Source organism: Nothobranchius furzeri, chromosome 9, assembly GCF_043380555.1.
Source record: "Nothobranchius furzeri strain GRZ-AD chromosome 9, NfurGRZ-RIMD1, whole genome shotgun sequence".
Classification (NCBI taxonomy): Eukaryota; Metazoa; Chordata; class Actinopteri; order Cyprinodontiformes; family Nothobranchiidae; genus Nothobranchius; species Nothobranchius furzeri.
The window spans coordinates 66,124,336-66,143,191 of record NC_091749.1 but is presented as its reverse complement, the minus strand read 5'-3'; the positions used below and the strand labels follow the sequence as shown (position 1 = coordinate 66,143,191).

General features: G+C 45.8%; 2 protein-coding genes across 4 annotated transcripts; one reads left to right on the top strand and one right to left on the bottom strand.

The window, feature by feature from the left end:
• Nucleotides 1–422: 422 nt before the first annotated feature.
• Nucleotides 423–2,784, bottom strand: cebpa (CCAAT enhancer binding protein alpha). The gene has a single exon (XM_070555094.1). It carries the CDS (start codon nucleotides 2,383–2,385, stop codon nucleotides 1,513–1,515), a length of 873 nt encoding a protein of 290 aa, XP_070411195.1. The 5' UTR covers nucleotides 2,386–2,784; the 3' UTR covers nucleotides 423–1,512.
• Nucleotides 2,785–3,894: 1,110 nt separating this feature from the next.
• Nucleotides 3,895–9,333, top strand: cebpg (CCAAT enhancer binding protein gamma). 3 transcript variants are annotated; one of them, XM_070555100.1, is made up of 2 exons: nucleotides 3,895–4,609; nucleotides 6,824–9,333. In XM_070555100.1, exon 2 carries the CDS (start codon nucleotides 6,927–6,929, stop codon nucleotides 7,413–7,415), a length of 489 nt encoding a protein of 162 aa, XP_070411201.1. In that variant the 5' UTR covers nucleotides 3,895–4,609; nucleotides 6,824–6,926; the 3' UTR covers nucleotides 7,416–9,333. The 3 variants fall into 3 exon arrangements, with proteins under 3 accessions (XP_070411201.1, XP_070411200.1, XP_070411202.1); XM_070555099.1 differs by lacking the exon at nucleotides 3,895–4,609 and adding an exon at nucleotides 5,385–5,722; XM_070555101.1 differs by lacking the exon at nucleotides 3,895–4,609 and adding an exon at nucleotides 5,758–6,349.
• Nucleotides 9,334–18,856: the final 9,523 nt, after the last annotated feature.

Genomic DNA, 18,856 nt, shown 5'->3' with positions numbered 1-18,856 from the left:
TGTTGTTGAAACTTTTCTGTGTGCCGCTGCTGGAAGCTGAATTTTCCAGAGGAACCTTCCTGAGGGATTATTGAAGTTCCTTCGGAACATCTGAGGGAGTTCCGATTTTACGACATGATGGCAGGTCGCCTGCAGCAGAGTCATGACACAAACAGAACCTTAAAGCACAAACTGAGGGAATAATAATCATTTAAATACACAGGAAACAGAAGCTGGAACCAGTAGATCAGCTGTCTGACGCCTCATTAAGCAGCTGGTTTTAGAGTAAAAATGAATATCTTTGACTTAGTGTGTGTGTGTGTGTGTGTGTGTGTGTGTGTGTGTGTGTGTGTGTGTGTGTGTGTGTGTGTGTGTGTGTGTGTGTGTGTGTGTGTGTGTGTGCACATAGAGCCGAACACTCTCAGAAGAACACCAGAACCAAATTTGATAAAACAAGTTTCTTTATTACTTCAGATTTTGGTTTTTCATTTATATTTTATGTTTATATTACAGAAATAAACAACAAAGTGCTTCTTTCTTCCTCCCTGGAACAAGTCAGAGAACCATCTGAGGGATCGGACAAAGGTCAAAGGTCATCTGAGCGATCAAAAGGCACTGAGTGAAGATGACTGCAACAAGCAGGAAGATGAAGAGTGATGCTGAAACCTGGTTCACATTTAGCTGTTCTGATCACAATAAAACATGTTTAGAGGGGCGTAGTTCTGTTGGGTTCTGTCCAGAACCTGTATCAGTACACCCCCTCCCCATGATCAGTACCATCACTGCCTCCCCATGTCCCACAATGTATCTGGCTTTAGTGCATGAGAGCTTCAGTCTGAACAGGGTCAGGGTTGGGCTTGCAGGGCTTTGGCGGTTCTGTTTGTAACGGTTTCAGTACCGAACAACCCTCAGCCTGGCTTTGCTAGGGTCATTCAGAACTAGTTTTATTAAACATGGGTTCTGGCTCTGACCCAAACTCCCCAGACAGTTTATCTCTGGCAAGTGTGAAGGTGAGTTTGATACCACGTGGTGTCAACAGCCAATCACCTGCAAAACACAGTTCAGCCAAGCAAACAGCTCAGAAACAGGTTTCGGTCCGGTTTGGTTCCGTACATGAGATCGTTTGTGATTAAATAAAATTCTGTAATGAAGGCGTCGTGCACGCAGGCTGGTCCCGCACTAACCTCATCGTAGCTGCACTGAAATGTTCTGAGTGGTTCTGGACTCAGTCTGTTTAAGGCACTGAACATCTGATTCAGCTTATCGGCTTTTGCACAAACGTTAAAGGCACGAGAACACGACAAACAAATAAACAAACAAACAAGTTAAAAGTCTCCAACGGGTTCAGTTTGTTGATGGAAGAGTTCCGTTCTGCTGCTCTGAAGATTAAAATCATCCGGAACCGAACCGGGTCTGTTAAGTTTTCTGCTCCTTGACCCAAAAGTTCTGCATATGTGCAGCTGTTTTGAGAACTCAGCTGCTTCTGTCTCTAAACAAATCCAGCACTCTCCGGTCCAGTCCGATTCAGATCTCTCAGCTGCCCATGGGTTTGAACGACCCGTCCGGCAGCTGTCTGAAAATGCCCCGTAACGTGTCCAGCTCCCGGGTCAGGTGCTCCACCCTCCGCCTGAGCCGCTCGTTGTCGGTCGTCAGCTCCACCACCTTCTGCTGGGTCTCCAGGTTCCGCATCTTGGCCTTGTCCCGAGACTTACGCACAGCCACGTTGTTGCGCTCGCGCCTCAGCCGGTACTCCGGACTGCTCTTATCCACGTGTTTCTTAGATTTCCCGCCTCCCCGCTGCTCGAGCAGCTTCATGCCGCCCTGCTGCAGGTGCTGGTGCGTGTGGTGATGGTGCGGGCTCGGCACTGGAGTCGGTGGAGGCGTCGGGTGGCCCGGCTGGAGGTGCATGGTGGTCTGCGCGCAGTGCGCAATCTGGTACTGCAGGTGCGGCATCTGCGGCTGCTGCTGCTGCTGGTACTGCTGAGGATGCGCGTGCGGGTGGTGGTAGGAAGGGGGCATGCCCGGGTTCAGGTCCTCGTCATCCCGGGGCTCCTGCTTTATGGCCACCGGTCGGAGGCGCGGCGGGTTGTGCTCGTAGAACGGCTCCAGCTTGGACTCCATGTAGTTAGGCATGTAGAGCTGCTGTGGACCCGGACCGCAGTCATACTCTCCATTCATCATCTTGACTTTGTCCTGTCGCGAGTTGTGGTGGAACAGGTCCGCCAGGAAGTCGTCGTTGAAGGCAGACGGATCGATGTAGGCGCTCAGGTCTATGGAGGTCTCGTTGTCTCCGATCTCCCCCCCGAGGTCAGACGGGTCTCTATAGCCGGAGGGGGGCTGCTGGCCGTGGGGCAGACTGCTCAGCAGGGGCCGGGGCGCGACCTCGTACAGGTTCGAGAGCTCCATGGAGAACCTAAAGCCGGGCGGGCATGGCGAGGAGCTCCGGAAATCCAGTTTGGAAAGTCACACACTCAGGTGAGTCGGACCGCTGCGGACAGGAGCCGACCGGAACCAGAGTCTTTAGGACTGACTGACACTTTGTGTTGGAACGAAGAGAAGCTGCCGGTCCGATTCCTGGTCCTCAGTAACCTCCGAGCTGTCAAACAGCGGTTTTATAGTTGGAATGGGTGGGCGGGGACAACACCACACTCCTTCAGTCTGTCTGACTCGAACCCCTCCGGGACCCGGGTGGGACAACAGAACCCTGCAGGTTCTCGGAACCGATCATGATCCCAAGTGTTGTTTAAGGAGTTTGGGTCTCGCTCCTAGACTAAAGGTTCTGATCACCTGATGCGGATCGTCTCCCGAACTGCACCACCCCATCGGAACCAAAACGCTTGACTGATGTTTCGTTTACTTAAAAAAAGGTAAATTAACCAGAATTAAATTAGAATAAAACTTTTGTTTGTTTCACAAAAGAGTCCTGTGTGTGCGCACGCATGTTTTTATGCGCGTAAGTAAATGCCTGCCATACCTCTGTGTATGTGCGCGCGTTCACACACACACAAACACACACACACACGCGCGCGCGCGCGCGCGCGTGTGTGTGTGCGTGTAAAATGCGGGATGCAGCGCCCTCTGTCGGACGCAGACAGACACCGTCTGGTCTGATGTTGGTTCTGGTTCGTTTCAGACCGTATAGAACCGAGCAGAGATCCAGAACATCTCGCACCATCTTGGAGACCTTTGAAGGACCTTTTCTCCTTCAAAAACAACCGCTGGATCCTGTGTTCATGACAGAGATGCTGTTAGCTCTGTTCTGCTAGCATAGCTGGTGGTCTCCATGGTAACGCTGTTGGCTACATTAGCATAACTCCTGTTAGCATAAATAAGGGTCGGTTAAAATGCCATTTCCTCGTCATAAAGATAGTGTGTTTGTTTTAATGAGTATCATTTTAGTACAACATGTAAAATTAGAAATTAGCCCAAATAGTTGTAATAAGTCTATTATTTCGTTGTAAATAAAGAGTGATATTTTAACCACATAGTCCCCATCTGATTGTCTCCCTGAGAGGACATGTGTCTCTGTCTCACTGACATCCGAGACACATATAAAGACTTGTCTTACTATAAACACATCACAATCATAGAACCACAGAACCCATCAGAACTATCTCTGAACATTTGTGATATGGGTTCCTGGGATCAATCTTTAGGCTCTGCAGAATCTGAACTGGTCCTATAGCTTTATCTGAACCTGAACGTGAACATCTGACGCACTCCTCAGGAGATGTATTGAGATGTGAGGAATCCCCCACTGAGACAGAATCTCTGGGTCTGGTTAATCCAGGAACATGGTCCAATAAAAAACCATATGAAATCTTTTAAGTACCTAAAACCTGAGAAGATCCAATCTGATCATGGTTGTTTGTTTTTGTACAGGCATAAAGAGCTGGTGAAACCAGAACTGGTCCAGTTCCAGCATCATTCAGCTTCACATCTCCAGCTGTGACCCTTAAGCAACTGGTTCTTTTTTGATTGTTGATTAAGATGAAGTCAAAAGTTGCAGCAAATAGAAGCTGTAGAGAGTCCAGAGGAGGTTTCAAGATATAACTGCCACTCTCATGAAGCCTCTTCTCATCCTAGAGCTGCATATCTCCCCCTGAAACCTCCTCTCTGCTCCTGAAGCATCCTCTCTCCCCCTTCAGCCTGATCTCTCCTTTTGACGCCTCCACCTTGCTGAATCCACCTCTCTCATTATTACACATCCTCTCTCGCCCTGAAACCTCATCTCTCCTTCTGAGGCCTCCACCTTTCTGAAGCCTCCTCTCTCTTCTCTCCTCCTGAAACCTGATCTGAGGTTCATGGAGAGATTGGTGCTGACCAACAGCATTCTGGTGTGGTGCAGCAGCAGCTCTGCATGCTGACAGTAAGGCCCTGCAGAAAGTAATCTAAACAGCAGAGAAAATAACAAACGCACACCTGCCTGCCCTGGATGACATCTTCACCACTCGCTGCCTTCAGAAAACATCCTAAAGGACTCACCCTGCCCTGCTAACCATCTCTTCAAACTTCTGTCTGGCAAACAATACAGGGCAATAAAAACACACACCACCAGGCTGTTAAACCAAAAAACAGCTTATGGAGCCATCACTGAACTGATGTTGCTGCTAGGCGGTCACACTAACAGGTATCTGCTGCACAGTTACAGCACCTTGACAACATGTGACTGTTTACATTATGTTTGCTTATGTTTACATTACATTTCGCTTAGTTTTAGACTTGCCTCATTACCATATCTGCATGTTTTTGCACCTAAACTGGCTGTGTGTGTGTGTGTGTGTGTGTGTGTGTGTGTGTGTGTGTGTGTGTGTGTGTGTGTGTGTGTGTGTGTGTGTGTGTGAGAGAGAGAGAGAGACTGTGCATGACTTCTACTTTAGCCTTATTTTATTTTACTTATAGTCTACCACCTCCTCACGTGAGCTGTCTTTAGTGAGCGCAAAGTCATTTTTGTTGTGCACCTGCGCAATGACAATAAAAAGTCTTGGATCTTCTCCTCTCTCATCCTGAAGCCTCCTCTTACCCCTGAAACTTGATCTCTGCTCCTGAAACCTCTTTTCTCCTCCTAAAACCTCCTCCTATCTGAAACCTGCTTTCTCCTCCTGAAACGTCCACCTTCCTGAATCCCCCTCCCTCCTCCTGATATCTGCTTTCTCCTCTTGAAACTTCCAACTTCCTGAAACCTCCTCTCTAAAACATCTACTTCCTGAAAGCTCCTCTCTGCTCCTGAAATATTCTCTCTCCTTATTAAGCCTCCTCTCTACTCCCGAGGGACCTGGATACTCTTCCTGTCTGAGGCAACAGCTCACCTGTTACCTGTAGGTGACAGTCAAAGAAGGGGCACGTGGATGATCAGACATATTTAAATCAGGACCTTTCCAGGACTGATTTCCAGATAGTCAGACATGTTTGTACTCATCCCACAACCTCTGATTACACAAACAAACTAACAAGAAGACCACGCGCTATTGGTTTAGCTGCCTGTCAGGCATTCAAAGCATTGCATCACTCTTCTGAATACTGAGCTCTCATTGGCCTTCACCTCTATTCGCTGCCGCCTACTCACCTGTAATTGGCTGGTCTTCGACGTTGCCCATACATGGTAAAGTAGATTTCGCAATCGGCTGCTCTCCATGTTCCAAACAAAAACACTTCAGCTTCACTCAGACGGAATCTAAGTCGGATTTTAAATCCCGTTCTCTGTGTTTTTATGGATGCTTGACTCCACCGCCGCTCTTTTAAGGTAAATCCCGTTTCAGCGTTTCATGGCTCCGATCAGAGACGACAAATATCCAGGACAGGACTCGTTAGCATTAGAAGCTAATCAGCTAGCTGGCTAAAGGGCTAAGTCGCTTTGAGGAACGTGAAATTCAGTCTCCGCTCGTTTTTAGAGACACACTTTGCTTACAGCGGGGCTCGTATTCACAACAAAAGGCGACAGTTAAGCGAGTGGTTGGCGTCAGCTGGTGGGTTGGAGGGAATCGAGTTGACTAAGTGGAAGGAAATAACAACAAAAGCCTTATAAAGTGACATTTTTGGGTCTGAGATCCGTTTGGATGTTTTTACAGTTTATTTAAACTCACTTCGGTCCTGTGAAAGGTGAGGTTTGTGCTGAGCCCCGCATGACTCCGGGGTTCCCCGCTGCTGATGATGCAACAGCGGGTAACAGCTCTGCTGTTTCACCCGGAGCGCTTTACCCTGCGCACAGCTGAGTGGCTGCATAGCAACGCACCGACCAATCAGTGTCGGTGCTAGCCGAGGCTGCACAAAAATCACATGACCCAAGATATCAAGCAAGAGGTGTGATCACGTGACACATGATGGCAGGTAGTGGAAGGAGAAACAACAGGAACACATTCAGTTCCAACAGGTGGGCGGGGCTCAGGTGTTTTCACAGGTTAATGTTTGAAAGCAATGAAGATGTGATTTCAGGACATGATTTACACAAATGTGAATAGATTTAATGTTGATGGGAGAACAAAACTGTGACCAAATGCAGGTGTGAAGCCTGGCGAGTAAGGTAGTCACGGGACCTCTAACAACCCGGGCTGCTGGGTGATTTCTCGCTGATGGACATGTTTGAGACTCGCTGCAGGGGGACATTTGGGTCAAGGTATTGTGTTCAGGTGGAGCTTCTTAGTGATGGTGGTGTTACTGAGATCCAAAGTGTGGATGTGTAGCTCAGAGGCTAATTAATAGTGGATTACTGCATCCATGTTGTTGTTGGCCAGCTAAAGGTGAAACTCCCCCTGACAGGAAGCTGTGTTCTGCTAACATGTCTACGCGGCTGAGGTGTTGTCTGTTTGAATGGTTTCATTCAACATGTGTCCATCTCCTCCTTCAGGCTCAATCCAGTTGGATCTCCTTCTCTCCTTCCTGTCCCCATCTCATCTCTACACCTGAGGAGACTCTGGTCAGAGATCAGCACCTGAAGGCACCACATCCAAATGAGCAGGCCGTCGCAGCCGAAACTCACCACAGCCGACCACAACAGCGTGAGTGTCATCCAGAGCCAGGCTCACGCCTCCTCGTCCCTGCCGGCGGCCGTTGCCGGACTGCAGCAGGTCCCTCAGCTCATCCCAGCCAACCCTTCCTCTGCTGGAGGCAAAGCCCTTCCCCCAAGCAAGATGAAGAAACCCACTGTGGACAAGGACAGTGATGAGTACCGCCAGCGGCGCGAGCGCAACAACCTGGCGGTGAAGAAGAGCCGCATGCGCAGCAAGCAGAAGGCTATGGACACGCAGCAGCGCGTCAACGAGCTGAAGGAGGAAAACGAGCGGCTGGAGGCCAAAATCAAACTGCTCAGCAAAGAGCTTAGTGTGCTCAAAGACCTCTTCCTGGAGCATGCACACAACCTAGCTGACAATGTTCAGCCACCTGTCAGCACTGAGGGCTCTAGCCCCGCCCCCAACAGCACCCCCACCAATGGGCAGTGAGGTGTGGATCCACTAGGTTGTTAACACCTGCAGGTTATCTGGAAACGAGCCTCTCCTCTCGTCTTCTTCACTTCGCATTTCTTTGTATGAATCTGTTGTTGTTCACCGTGTCCACCCACCCACCCTCAACTTTTAGAGACTTCCTCAGAAACTTGTCTGACTGTTTATTGGACAGAGACACAGGTGTGGACTCTGATCATTGGAAGGTAGCATTTCCTCCTTCTGTTGGTGTTTGATCTAATTTTTTGGTTTTAACTGGATTCATGAAGATGTTGATATTTTAAACATCAAAACTTGACTAAAGACCTGGAAGGTTCTGGTAGACCCAGGCAGGGGGGGTAGGGGTGGTGGGGGTTCTTTTCGCTGAGGTGGAAACCTCAACCACCCGAGTCACAAACAGGATCAGAAGAGAACAACTATGAGGTTCAGAGCTCCTCAGGGAACCAGCCATAATCTGGATCAGAAACTTTTCTCCTCATCCTGGTTTTGTTTCCATCAGCGGCGCAGATCCGGTTGAAAAGCGTCTGGTTTCTGATTAAAGCCGCAAAGGTCCAGAGAAAACCTGTTTCCAGCCACCGAACCGTCTGATGGGTTGGGTCAGAACCACTCAGCATGGATGCGACCAATGGAATTTTGTCTGAGCTCAAAAACAGTGAAAGTTCTGATGTTGCCGTCTGGTGGAGTGTTTGTTTACCTGTAAACAGGAAGTTGATCCAGAGTGATTTGTGTTGAAACTAAAACGTTTCCACCTGTCAGAACACCCCGTCCAGACAGGTGTGTTTGTGTTTGGAGTGCTGGGCGGACCCAGACACCTCAGCCCCCCCTCCCCGCTGAGCTGCAGCTTTATGCTAAATCCAGTTTTAAGCCGGGCTGAGTCATTAGCCGTCTGCTAACGAGAGCCGAACAGATCGCGACAGGTCCCCACGGCGGCCCCACCCAACTTCAGGAGAGGGTGGAGCCACAGCGAGCCACCAGCAGACTTTATAATTAGCTGAGCTTTGAACAGGCGTGGTGTGTTTGCGTGTCAGGAGCCTTACCTGCCCACAGGTGTGGTGACTCGAAGCCTCCAGCCAAACTCCACTGCTTCCTGTTCACTTTTCTCAACACAAGACAGTTTGATGTGGTTCTGAAAGGTTCTGGTGTCAAAGTGGTTCTGTTCATGTTGGTTTCACTTGTTTCTAATAACAGTCCTGAACAGTCATCTGGGTTCTGTTCAGAAAAAAAAATACTCCCGTAGATCCGATTCCAGGTGATTACATCATAAAACTTCAGCTTTGGTTTTAGAAAATCTTCTAAATTTGACGGTTTCATATCAGAAACTGAAAATAATGATCAGCTGGCTCTTGTCGCTCAGGTGCTCTGATCTCGCACGCACGCACGCACGCGCACGCACACGCACACACACACACACACACACACACACACACACACACACACACACACACACACACACACACACACACACACACACACACACACACACACACACACACACACACACACAGCTCCTAGTCCACTCTGAATCATAATCAACAAAGGACCTTCACTCAACCTCTAAATGTGAAGTTGGTGTTTTCTGCTCTTTTACCCAAATTAAGTCTGTAAGACATGCATGATCCATGAGAGACGGGAGCTACATGCGGTCCATTAGATCTGAACAGAACCCGATCTGGATCAGGACCTTTTCTTGGATTAGCTCTTGACTCCACACCCACATCAGGATCCCTGCAGAGTCCCGATACAAGCTTCAGTGTGAGAACTCGAACCTGTCTGCTTTGGGTCCAGATCCTCGGGTCAAGCGGCGCAAACAGAATCTTTTTCAATTTTATATGTTTTTTTAAACAATTTTATTCCTGAAACAGCATGTGTGTTTAGGGGTGGGGTGTCTTTATGTGTAAATTAAACTCGAGTAAAAGTTCTGCTGACTAGTTCTTCCTGTGTGTGTGTGTGTGTGTGTGTGTGTGTGTGTGTGTGTGTGTGTGTGAACCTCAAAGTGTCCCTAGCTGATCTGTGTTCCTAATAAACAGCAGGTGATTGACACAGTGACATCATCTGACATCACTAAACACACAGGGGTTTTCTGTAGTTCAAAGGTCACGTTGAGTCAGCTGATCATAAAAGTCACCTGATGAGTGGATCGACTCACCATGACAGAAACGGACACCGCACACACCGCTACCATCAGGTCAGCATGTGTGTGTGTGTGTGTACTGAATGCCCGTGCAGCTTTTATCTGTGCTCCATCAGTCTGCCATAACATTATGAACACCTGCTTCACATTGAGAAGAGCTGATCCTGGAGCTGCTGTGGAGCTCTCGAGTTCTCTTGTGGTTCTGGTTCTGATGCACGCTGCAACATTAGAAATAAACCCTTTTTCCCACAATCTGCTCTTTTTCAGCAAATGGGAAAACATGAAAACAGTTAAACGTTCAAACATAAAAATGACTGATAGCCTCGTCTTCAATCGCCAAGTTACATTTGTTTAAACTTCACCTCCTCTGAGAATCTGGCGCCGTTCTTCACACAGAAACATCTGGAAAACATGTTCTACGCTTGTTTCCTCTTTATTCTCTCGATCGCACACATCTGTAGCGCTGCTCCTTGGAGGCCTCAGATCCATCTCTGCAGAAAACCAGCCCAACATCTGAGAACTGGCACTATCTGACAAGAGGTGCAGTTGTCATGGTTACCGACTTGTTTACAGTCAGCAGTCTAATGATTTTTTTTGTAAACAACATCCAGTCACCGTACAGAAAAGATGTTAGGGTTAGAGGTCAACCGTTTTACAGAGAGAAATGGTCGCTGGTGAAAAACAGACAGCTGCCAATCAGCAGGTCCACCCAGAGGTCAAAGGTCAGAGAAAACCAAAGAGCTCCGATTTTACTAGCTTTAGGTCAGAGGTCATGAGTTTGATCTGATGGTTCTGTTTAGAAACTGTTCCTTGAATTCCAGAAAGGATTTAGAAACACAAACCAGATAAAAAAGCTTTAGCGTTACCATGGCGACCACAGATAAAGCTGGAGACAGTCTAGTTAGAAATCCTCAGGGAGATTTCTATGTCTATCTCGTATTTCGCCAGAGCCAGGCACAAATAAATCACCGGCGTCCACAGAACAGAAGCTGGTTCCTCCTGCAGATGGACGCTTCTCTGACCACCAGAGGAAACTGAAACCAGTGGTTGTCCCCTTCAAGTTGCTGCTGTTGGAATCTGAGTGAACTGAAGCTGATGGGCCCGCAGCTTCAGCTGGTGAAGAAACCCCCAGAGTCAGAGGAGGAGGCTGAAGGTGAAGACGTTCAGTTCAGAGAGAAGCTGTCAAGCCTCCAGATATCTGTTAGCAATCAGGGTCAGAGTGATTGACAGCCCGGGGTTCTGGCTGTCAGGATGAGTTAGGAGATCGGAGCGAAGCAGCAGAACGTCTTCTCCATCTCTGAGGCTGATAACGTCACTAGGAGCTGCTGATTTATGACATCTTTCACAACTCATAAACAAGATAAACGCTCAGCTCGGCGCAGCTCCATGTGAGCTACAGCGCTGGGAATGTTGTGTCACGCAGAGGAGATACTGTAGATGGATGCGGTCCACGTCCTCCCCAAAGTAGACCCGGTCCAGCTCAGGCCATCCTCACAAACCCGAAAGACAAAAGTTCTGAGTCCAGTGGCTTTAGGTCCATCTGGCGTGTACCCCTTTAGGTCACTCCTACCCAGAGTCCATCACTAGTTTATTTCAGAAGACAACCCAGGGTAAAACTCCCCAGATCTCACGCCTACATTCACTGTTTTTTACCCTACACACACTTCTTCTGCATGTGCACACAAATTATTTCCCATCTTTCTCCTTAATATCATTCTCAAGCTTTGTTTTATGATTTTTCTTGTGTTTTTGAGCGGTTGTGGTCTGTCTGTTCCCCTAACGTGGGCCCCTCAGCCCAGCCGTGTGTGTGTAGGGTTCTGAAAGATCTGACCTGGATAGGAATAGATGTGCTCATGTGTCGATTGTGTTTCTGTGTCGTCTGTCTCTGTTGGATTTGGAGGACCCAAACAGACTTCACATCATTAGACAGGAAATCCAACCAGAACCACATCTGTCTCAGGACCAAAGGACGATGAACGAGCAGATGTCAAGGGAAACCAGCTAAGCACCAAGAGCTCTGATGGCAGAACCGTGATCCTAGAAGTAATCTTGACTTCAAAACGAAGCACTGACTATAACAAAGGCGTTTGCCCGATTGCATGATCACTCAACTGCTTCTTCTTTCAGACAATGAAATAATTTAACACAAGGCAAAGATTCTCTTTTCTAAGCTGCTTTTGAGGTTTTATGTAACCGGATTACAGGATACAATAAGATAATTAAAAGAAAAAATAAACAAATGGGCCAATAATTAGGTTCGGGGAGAATTGGAGGTTGTTTAAGAATGACTGGAGTCACGGGTATAGCATGAAACGGTTTATATACTAAATTTTAATAATAATGGGAGATATAACACATAAAGATAACACATAAAAACAGATGAAAACAATCGACAATAGTAAAATGGTCGGTATGAGATTTGATCATATGAGTCACAAGTCAGCCGGCGTCAAGTCAAATCCCCACGCTTGGGGTGAAAGTCAGAGTCCGGTGGTGCGATTTTTTCCTACCGCACCGTTGAGATTGTTCACAGAAGAGAGCAGTCTGCTCTTCAGTTACTTGAGATGTCCTGGTTCGTTCAGTGGTTAAGGCTCGCCATCTCCCTCGTCAGGAAGAAATCCAGTTCTCGTTCCAAGTGAGTGATCATAGGAGTCGGGATCAAACCCAAGGAAAAAAAAAAACCAGCCTGTAAACAACAGGACTGTTAGCGAGTTGGCATCGACCCTTCTCGTCACATCACAGCATAAAGTCTTACAGACTTAAACAAATGCTTCACTCTATTGGCATAGCCAATCATGTTTGGGTTCACAGTTCAACTAACATAACATCAATTTGATTGTCTATTAAAATAATTCTCAGTAGCTCTGGAAATATAATTACATATGACAACAATTGTTCAGCTCAATAGGCTCAGTTAGATTCTATTACTCTACACTATTCAACAAGAAATACATTCATGACAACAAGGATACATTTAATTGTGTTTCTATACAGCATTGTGACACCTTGTATATCTGTAACACAATAAATAAATAAATAAATAAATAAATAAATAAATAAATAAATAAAATGTTCTATAACAAAATTCAACAAAATATAAATTCTGGTCCTTTGGTCCACCTTTGTAAAATAATTCCTCCCTAATCAGTTAGCTTTTATTTATTTTTATTTATCTATTTTTTTTATTATTAAATGTTTGGTTAAGGGACGCATTGCTAATTCTATGGCGTTAGCTATAACGCCCCTGAGGACCTTGTACATCTAGGCCGTACCACCATTAACTGGCGGTTTGAGCCGTTAACTCCTGGGAATCCCATATGCCCTACCGCCGTTAACTGGCGGTTTGAGCCGTTAACTCCTATATGCCCTACCACCGTTAACTGGTAGTTTGAGATGTTAACTCCTGGGATCTAACGTCTAGCAGCCCACTGCTGTCACCTCGGTTGCTGTAATTAGCTTTTTGAATTTAATAATTTACTGAATTTAATCTCATTCACTCACCAACGCGCTCCAACGGTTCCCTCCTACAGAGGATTGGTTCACTCTGTCGTCTCCACACAAATCTATAAGAATGGAATTAATTTGATAAGCTATTTAAGTTTCCTTTTTTTTTTTAAGTTGCATCGTTAGCTTTTTCTCTTCTTTTTTCTTTACTCACCGCGTTGGTTCCAAGTTCCTAGCTCTTATTAGAAGGAGTCAAGTCCGCCTCTCCCTCTATCTATGCGGCACCCAAATCAGGGTTCTTCACGGCCTCGACCATTGTTTTTTTTTCTCTCTCTCTCTCTCTCTAACCGCTCAGTCTTTGCTTTCTGTATCTGCGTGCTGCACAGCCGTTTGTCTCTCCTCTCGCTCAGCTGCGTCGCACGGTTTTATTTCGCGGAGGCGGGACTTATTTCTCTCAGCCAATGAAATTTCAGATTCCCACCTGGACCAATAGTATACAGCTTTCCTCTTCTGTTTCTGTTAGGGATGTTCAAGATTCTTGTTTTAACCGATGTTTAATATTAAACTCGTTATTTTAGTTATTCACCCTTCCAATAATTCATTATGAAATTATCTATTAGTTAATTAGATATCTATTAATTAGTATTGTTAATTTCCTTAATTTATATTTTATATTTTATCTAAATTGAGGATGGATCATATTAGTAAGCCAATTAGTTAATACCTCATTAAGGTTCTAGCTTCTGGGTTACATCCTCCCCCATTAAATATCATGCACGTCCCTGTGCATTGTTTCTACGGGGTACACAACTTCTTGAGTAAGAGAGTCAATAAAAGCTTTATTAAGTCCTTGGAAAAGGGACCTAACTACGGTCACTAGTGGATTGCCCAATTGAGAGTAAGTTAGTCTTTGAGGAGGCTGACTACTTCGTTCAGATCTCCTGACATACATCTCTGGTTGCACAGTATCATGCTCATCCGTTTCGGTTTGATTCTCAACTGAGACAGGACGAAGTGAGCTCTCTGTTTCCGACAGAGCTGATGAGCTATTCTCTAAGACTTTGGTCTTTTCAGATGTATGTGTCTGATCGTGTATGATGGGTTCAAAACTTACATCACGTTGCTGCGACTTTAGGACACCATCCAATTGAGGTAGGTTTGTGTTAGTTTCATCCCCCGTTTCTACGTCAGGTAAGTATACTTCGTTTTTTTTCGTTTTTTCAGGTAAGTATGTTGCTGCTCCTTTCACTCTTTCAGGTAAGAATGTCGCAGTTTCACTCATTCTGTCAGGTAAGAATGTTTCGGTGTTGATGCCTTTGTCAAGTAAGGACAATTCAGCATTTTCATTACCAGCTAAGGTTGGTTCCTTGCGATCCCCTGTGTGTAAGGATAGTGTGTTTTGTTGTTGAATATTATTTACCGGTCCTGAATCTGCTATGAGTTCCCTATTTGGCAAGGTGACCGCTATTTGATAGGATGGTCGGTTTAGCACTTGTGGAAGATCAGAGTGATAAAACTCATCTACCTCTTCGTCAAGTGGCTCATCTGGGTCAGGTTCTAAGGCTGAACTCTGTCTTGTATGAGGTCTGCTAGGTTTCGTAACGCGTTCTGTTTCATTTTCTAATGAAGAGAGAAAACCACAAGGCAGTAAAAGATCTCTGTGGAGTGTTCTGTTGGGTCCTTCTCCGTTCTCTGGTTTTACAGTGTATACTGGCAAGTTTTCCATCTGTTTGAGAACTATATACACTGTTTGCTCCCATTTGTCTGCTAATTTATGCTTTTCTCTTAAGCGAAGATTTCGGACTAAAACACGATCTCCCACACCTAGTGTGGACTCGCGAATGTTTCTGTCGAACCGTTCTTTGTTCTTCCTCGCTGTTTTTTGAGAGTTTTTTATGACAATGTCATAACTCTGTTCCAGATGACTCTTCAGTTCTTTAACATACTGAGAATGAGTTATAGAGGGCTTGTTCAAATGCGGTAACCCAAAGGCAATATCTATAGGCAACCGAGGCTGCCTACCGAACATTAGCTCGTAGGGAGAGTATCCCGTCACGTCATTTTTTGTACAATTGTACGAGTGAGTAAGTGGTTTTACAAAATCGCGCCAGTGATGTTTCTCAGTGGCTTGTAAAGTTCCCAACATGCTGAGTAATGTACGATTGTACCGTTCAACGGGGTTGCCACGAGGGTGATAAGGGCTCGTTCTGACTTTACGGATACCAAGTAAAGAACAAAGTTCCTTGATTGTACGTGATTCGAAATCCCGTCCCTGATCACTATGAAGACGCTCAGGAAACCCGTAGTGGACTAAAAAATGTTCCCACAGGTTCTTCGCGACAGTGGTGGCTTTCTGATCTTTGGTTGGGATGGACACTGCATACTTTGTAAAATGGTCTGTAATCACTAAGACATCTTTAGTGTTCTTACTGTCTGGTTCTATGGAGAGAAAATCCATGCAAACTAACTCCATAGGTCTGGTGGTGGTAATACTCACCATTGGAGCAGCTTTGTCAGGGAGGGCCTTCCGACGGATACATCTTTCGCAAGTTTTAACTTTGATTTCGATATCACTAGCCATTCTTGGCCAGTAAAAACGGGACCGAATGAGATCTGTCGTACGTTCAACCCCAAGATGCCCCATATCATCATGTAGGCTTTGCATGACTGTTGAACGTAATGAATCAGGCAAGACTAACTGCAATGATGTCTCTGGTCCTAATTGGCGTCTCCGGTACAGTAAATCATTTTGAAACTCAAACCGTTTCCACTCTCTCAAAAGGTTAAGAACCACCGGGGGTTCTGCAATAGTATCAGTTGGCGGTTTATTGTCAGTCATAAGCAGCTGAATGACTCGGCCAATGGTTGGATCTTTCCTCTGCAAGGAGACAAGGTCAGCATGGTTATACTTGGGCACAGCAAAGAAACTGTCACTATTGTCTTCCAACTGGAATAGGTCTGGAATGGCCGCTGCAGACATGGCAAGTGACTGAACTAAACCACAAGGAGAATCAGTCTCATCCAAGACCATGTGCTTTTGGCATGTTGCCTTCACTGCTTCGGCTTGAAGTTGAAGCTCGACTTCTTTGACAGAGGATAAAAGATGAGATCGGAACTCATCTAGTCGTTGGCATTCCTCAGTGAATTTTGAGTTGTCTTCAGGTTTATCATGCAGCCTCCTAGACAGGCCATCCGCGTCAACGTTCTGTGTACCTGCACGGTATCTGATGTCAAAATTATAGGTGGACAACGCAGCTAGCCAACGATAGCTCGTTGCATCGAGTTTTGCCGTTGTTAAGAGGTAAGTTAACGGATTATTATCAGTAATGACAGTGAATGTGTTCCCATACAAATAGTCATGAAACTTATCTGTTAGGGCCCACTTTAAGGCTAGAAACTCCAACTTGTGCGCAGGGTACCTAGTTTCACTAGAGCTTAAACCGCGACTTGCATAAGCGATTACCTGTGTGACACCGTTTTGCACTTGGTATAGCGCTGCACCGAGTCCGGTCGTACTAGCATCTGTGCGTACTAGATATGGGAGTTTTGCGTCAGCGTAGCCAAGAACTGGCGAAGTGGTAAGTTTTTCAATAATAGTTTGAAAGGACTTCTCACAGTCTTGGCTCCAACGATTCCCAAAGGGTTCTTTGGGGTTCAAGTACTTTGATCTACATGGTGGTGTTTTAAAGTTTTTCCGTTTGGGTGGATAACCAGCCGTGAGAGATGTTAGTGGCTTGACAATATTTGAGTAATCTTTAACGAAGCGTCGGTAATAACCGGTAAATCCTAAGAAAGATTGGAGTTCCTTCAAAGTCTGAGGCTTCGGCCATGTTTTGAGTGCTTCCACCTTATCTGGATCGGTTTTTATGCCATCTCGAGATACTATATGTCCAAGATAACGCACAGATGTCTGGAAAAAACGACACTTATCTGGTGATAGCTTGAGTCCGTATTCTCTAAGCCGTTCAAGAACGTGAGAAAGTCTGGTTTCGTGTTCTTCCAAGGAGTTGGAAAAGACGATCAAGTCGTCTAGGAAAACTAACACTTCCTTCAGATTAATGTCCTTCATACACTTTTCCATAACCCGTTGGAAAGTGCTTGGAGCATTTGTTATTCCTTGTGGCATACGGTTAAATTCATAAAACCCAAACGGGCAAACAAAAGCAGTTTTAGGTTTATCCTTTTCACACATCTCTATTTGATAGTAACCTGACTTGAGGTCCATCACAGAAAACCACTGTGATCCAGCGAGAGCAGAAAAGGACTCCTCCAAGTTAGGCAGGGCATATGCGTCGCGAATGGTTTGCAGATTAAGCTTTCTATAGTCTATACATAGACGTACCTCACCATTCTTTTTCCGAACTACCACTATTGGTGAGGCAAATGGAGACTCCGACTCTCTTATTATACCGGTTTCCAAGAGGGCTTCCAAATGTTTTCTCACGGCTTCATAATCATGTGGATGGATCGGCCGAGATTTCTGTTTGAATGGGGTCTCGTCTTTTAAGTTGATGTGATGTCTTATCTGTTGTGTATGACCAAAATCAAGATCGTGGTGCGAAAACACATCGGAGTAAGTGTTAAGTTTGTTGGTGATCCTCCCTTTCCATTCTTCGGACAAGGGCGAAGTACCGAAGTCAAAACTGAGAGGAGGGTTTGAAGGTGAAGTCTGTTGCTGCGAACTACACGCCGCAAGTACTTTCTGATCACTTTTGTCAGGTTCTGGATATGGCATAACACGATCGGCTTTAACTAACTCAGCGATCACACAGTTAGTGGGTAATGTGATGTCATGGTTAGTTTCGTTTCTTAGTACAACAGGTACTTTGTATGGACCATGTGAAGGTAAGGAAATGAGGCAACAGTCTACAATTATACCCCCTGGTAGAGAACCATTGGTGGGTTGTTCAATGAGTGCATAAGGCTCATGCTTGTTTTGGCTGGGTTGCATAAACCCTTCTAGTAACAGTTTTTTATTTGCAGGGAGAACTTCTTGGGTTCTCCCTCGAAGTTTCACCACACCAACTCGTCCATCTTTGCTTTGTTTTTTTCTGACTGCTAAGGCTTTTAGCACGTGTTGGTACCCATAAGAGAGTGCCTTGGAATCAGGTAAGTTATTGGCAGACAATTGCTCATACAAAGGATCGAGTGTGTTTGTGCCAATGAGTAGTGGTGTATCAGAGTTTGAGCTTATATCCGGAACCACTAACGCAAGGGTAGGTAACTCAAGTCCAGACTGATCGAGCTCTTTTGGAAATGTGACACTTATCTCTATGTATCCTAAATAAGGAACTGCTTGACCGTTTGCGCCCTCGACTTCTAACAGATTACTGATGGGTTTAATTGAGAGGTCAGGTAAGTGTTCTTGGTAAAAAGAATTGGCAATGGTGGTTACCTGGGACCCTGAATCCAGTAAACAATTACATTCAACACTGTTAACTGAGACTGTAGCTGTGCATCGCCCACCCACTAATCTTTTGGGAAGTTTTGGCACTGAATGAGCATGAACTGGCTTGCAAAAAAGTCTCTCTGTCCTTTCCTTAGAGGGACTTGGTTCTACTTTAGCACCTATCTGTCCCACGATAGGAGCTTCTACCGGTTTAAAGGAGGAGACTGAGCAATTGGCTTTGACATCTCCCACTCGCGCTGCTTCTGTCTAAGAGCAAGTCTTTTAGTTGCAACTAGTGCTGGATTTGGCTCGTTGCTACAGCTAGAAGCTATGTGCCCATCTTCTCCGCACTTAAAACAGTATCCAGGCTTTGGTCTGGGCACCACTGCTGTTATCTGCTGAATCTGTTTGGGCTCATCTGGAATTTTAGTCCCCACACGGGGTTTTGACTCTTTTTGAGTTTTCTTTGCCTTTTTA

Coding starts and splice junctions, on each gene's coding strand:
- cebpa (XM_070555094.1), bottom strand. CDS start 2,385: ATGGAGCTCTCGAACCTGTACGAGGTCGCGCCCCGGCCCCTGCTGAGC.
- cebpg (XM_070555100.1), top strand. CDS start 6,927: ATGAGCAGGCCGTCGCAGCCGAAACTCACCACAGCCGACCACAACAGC.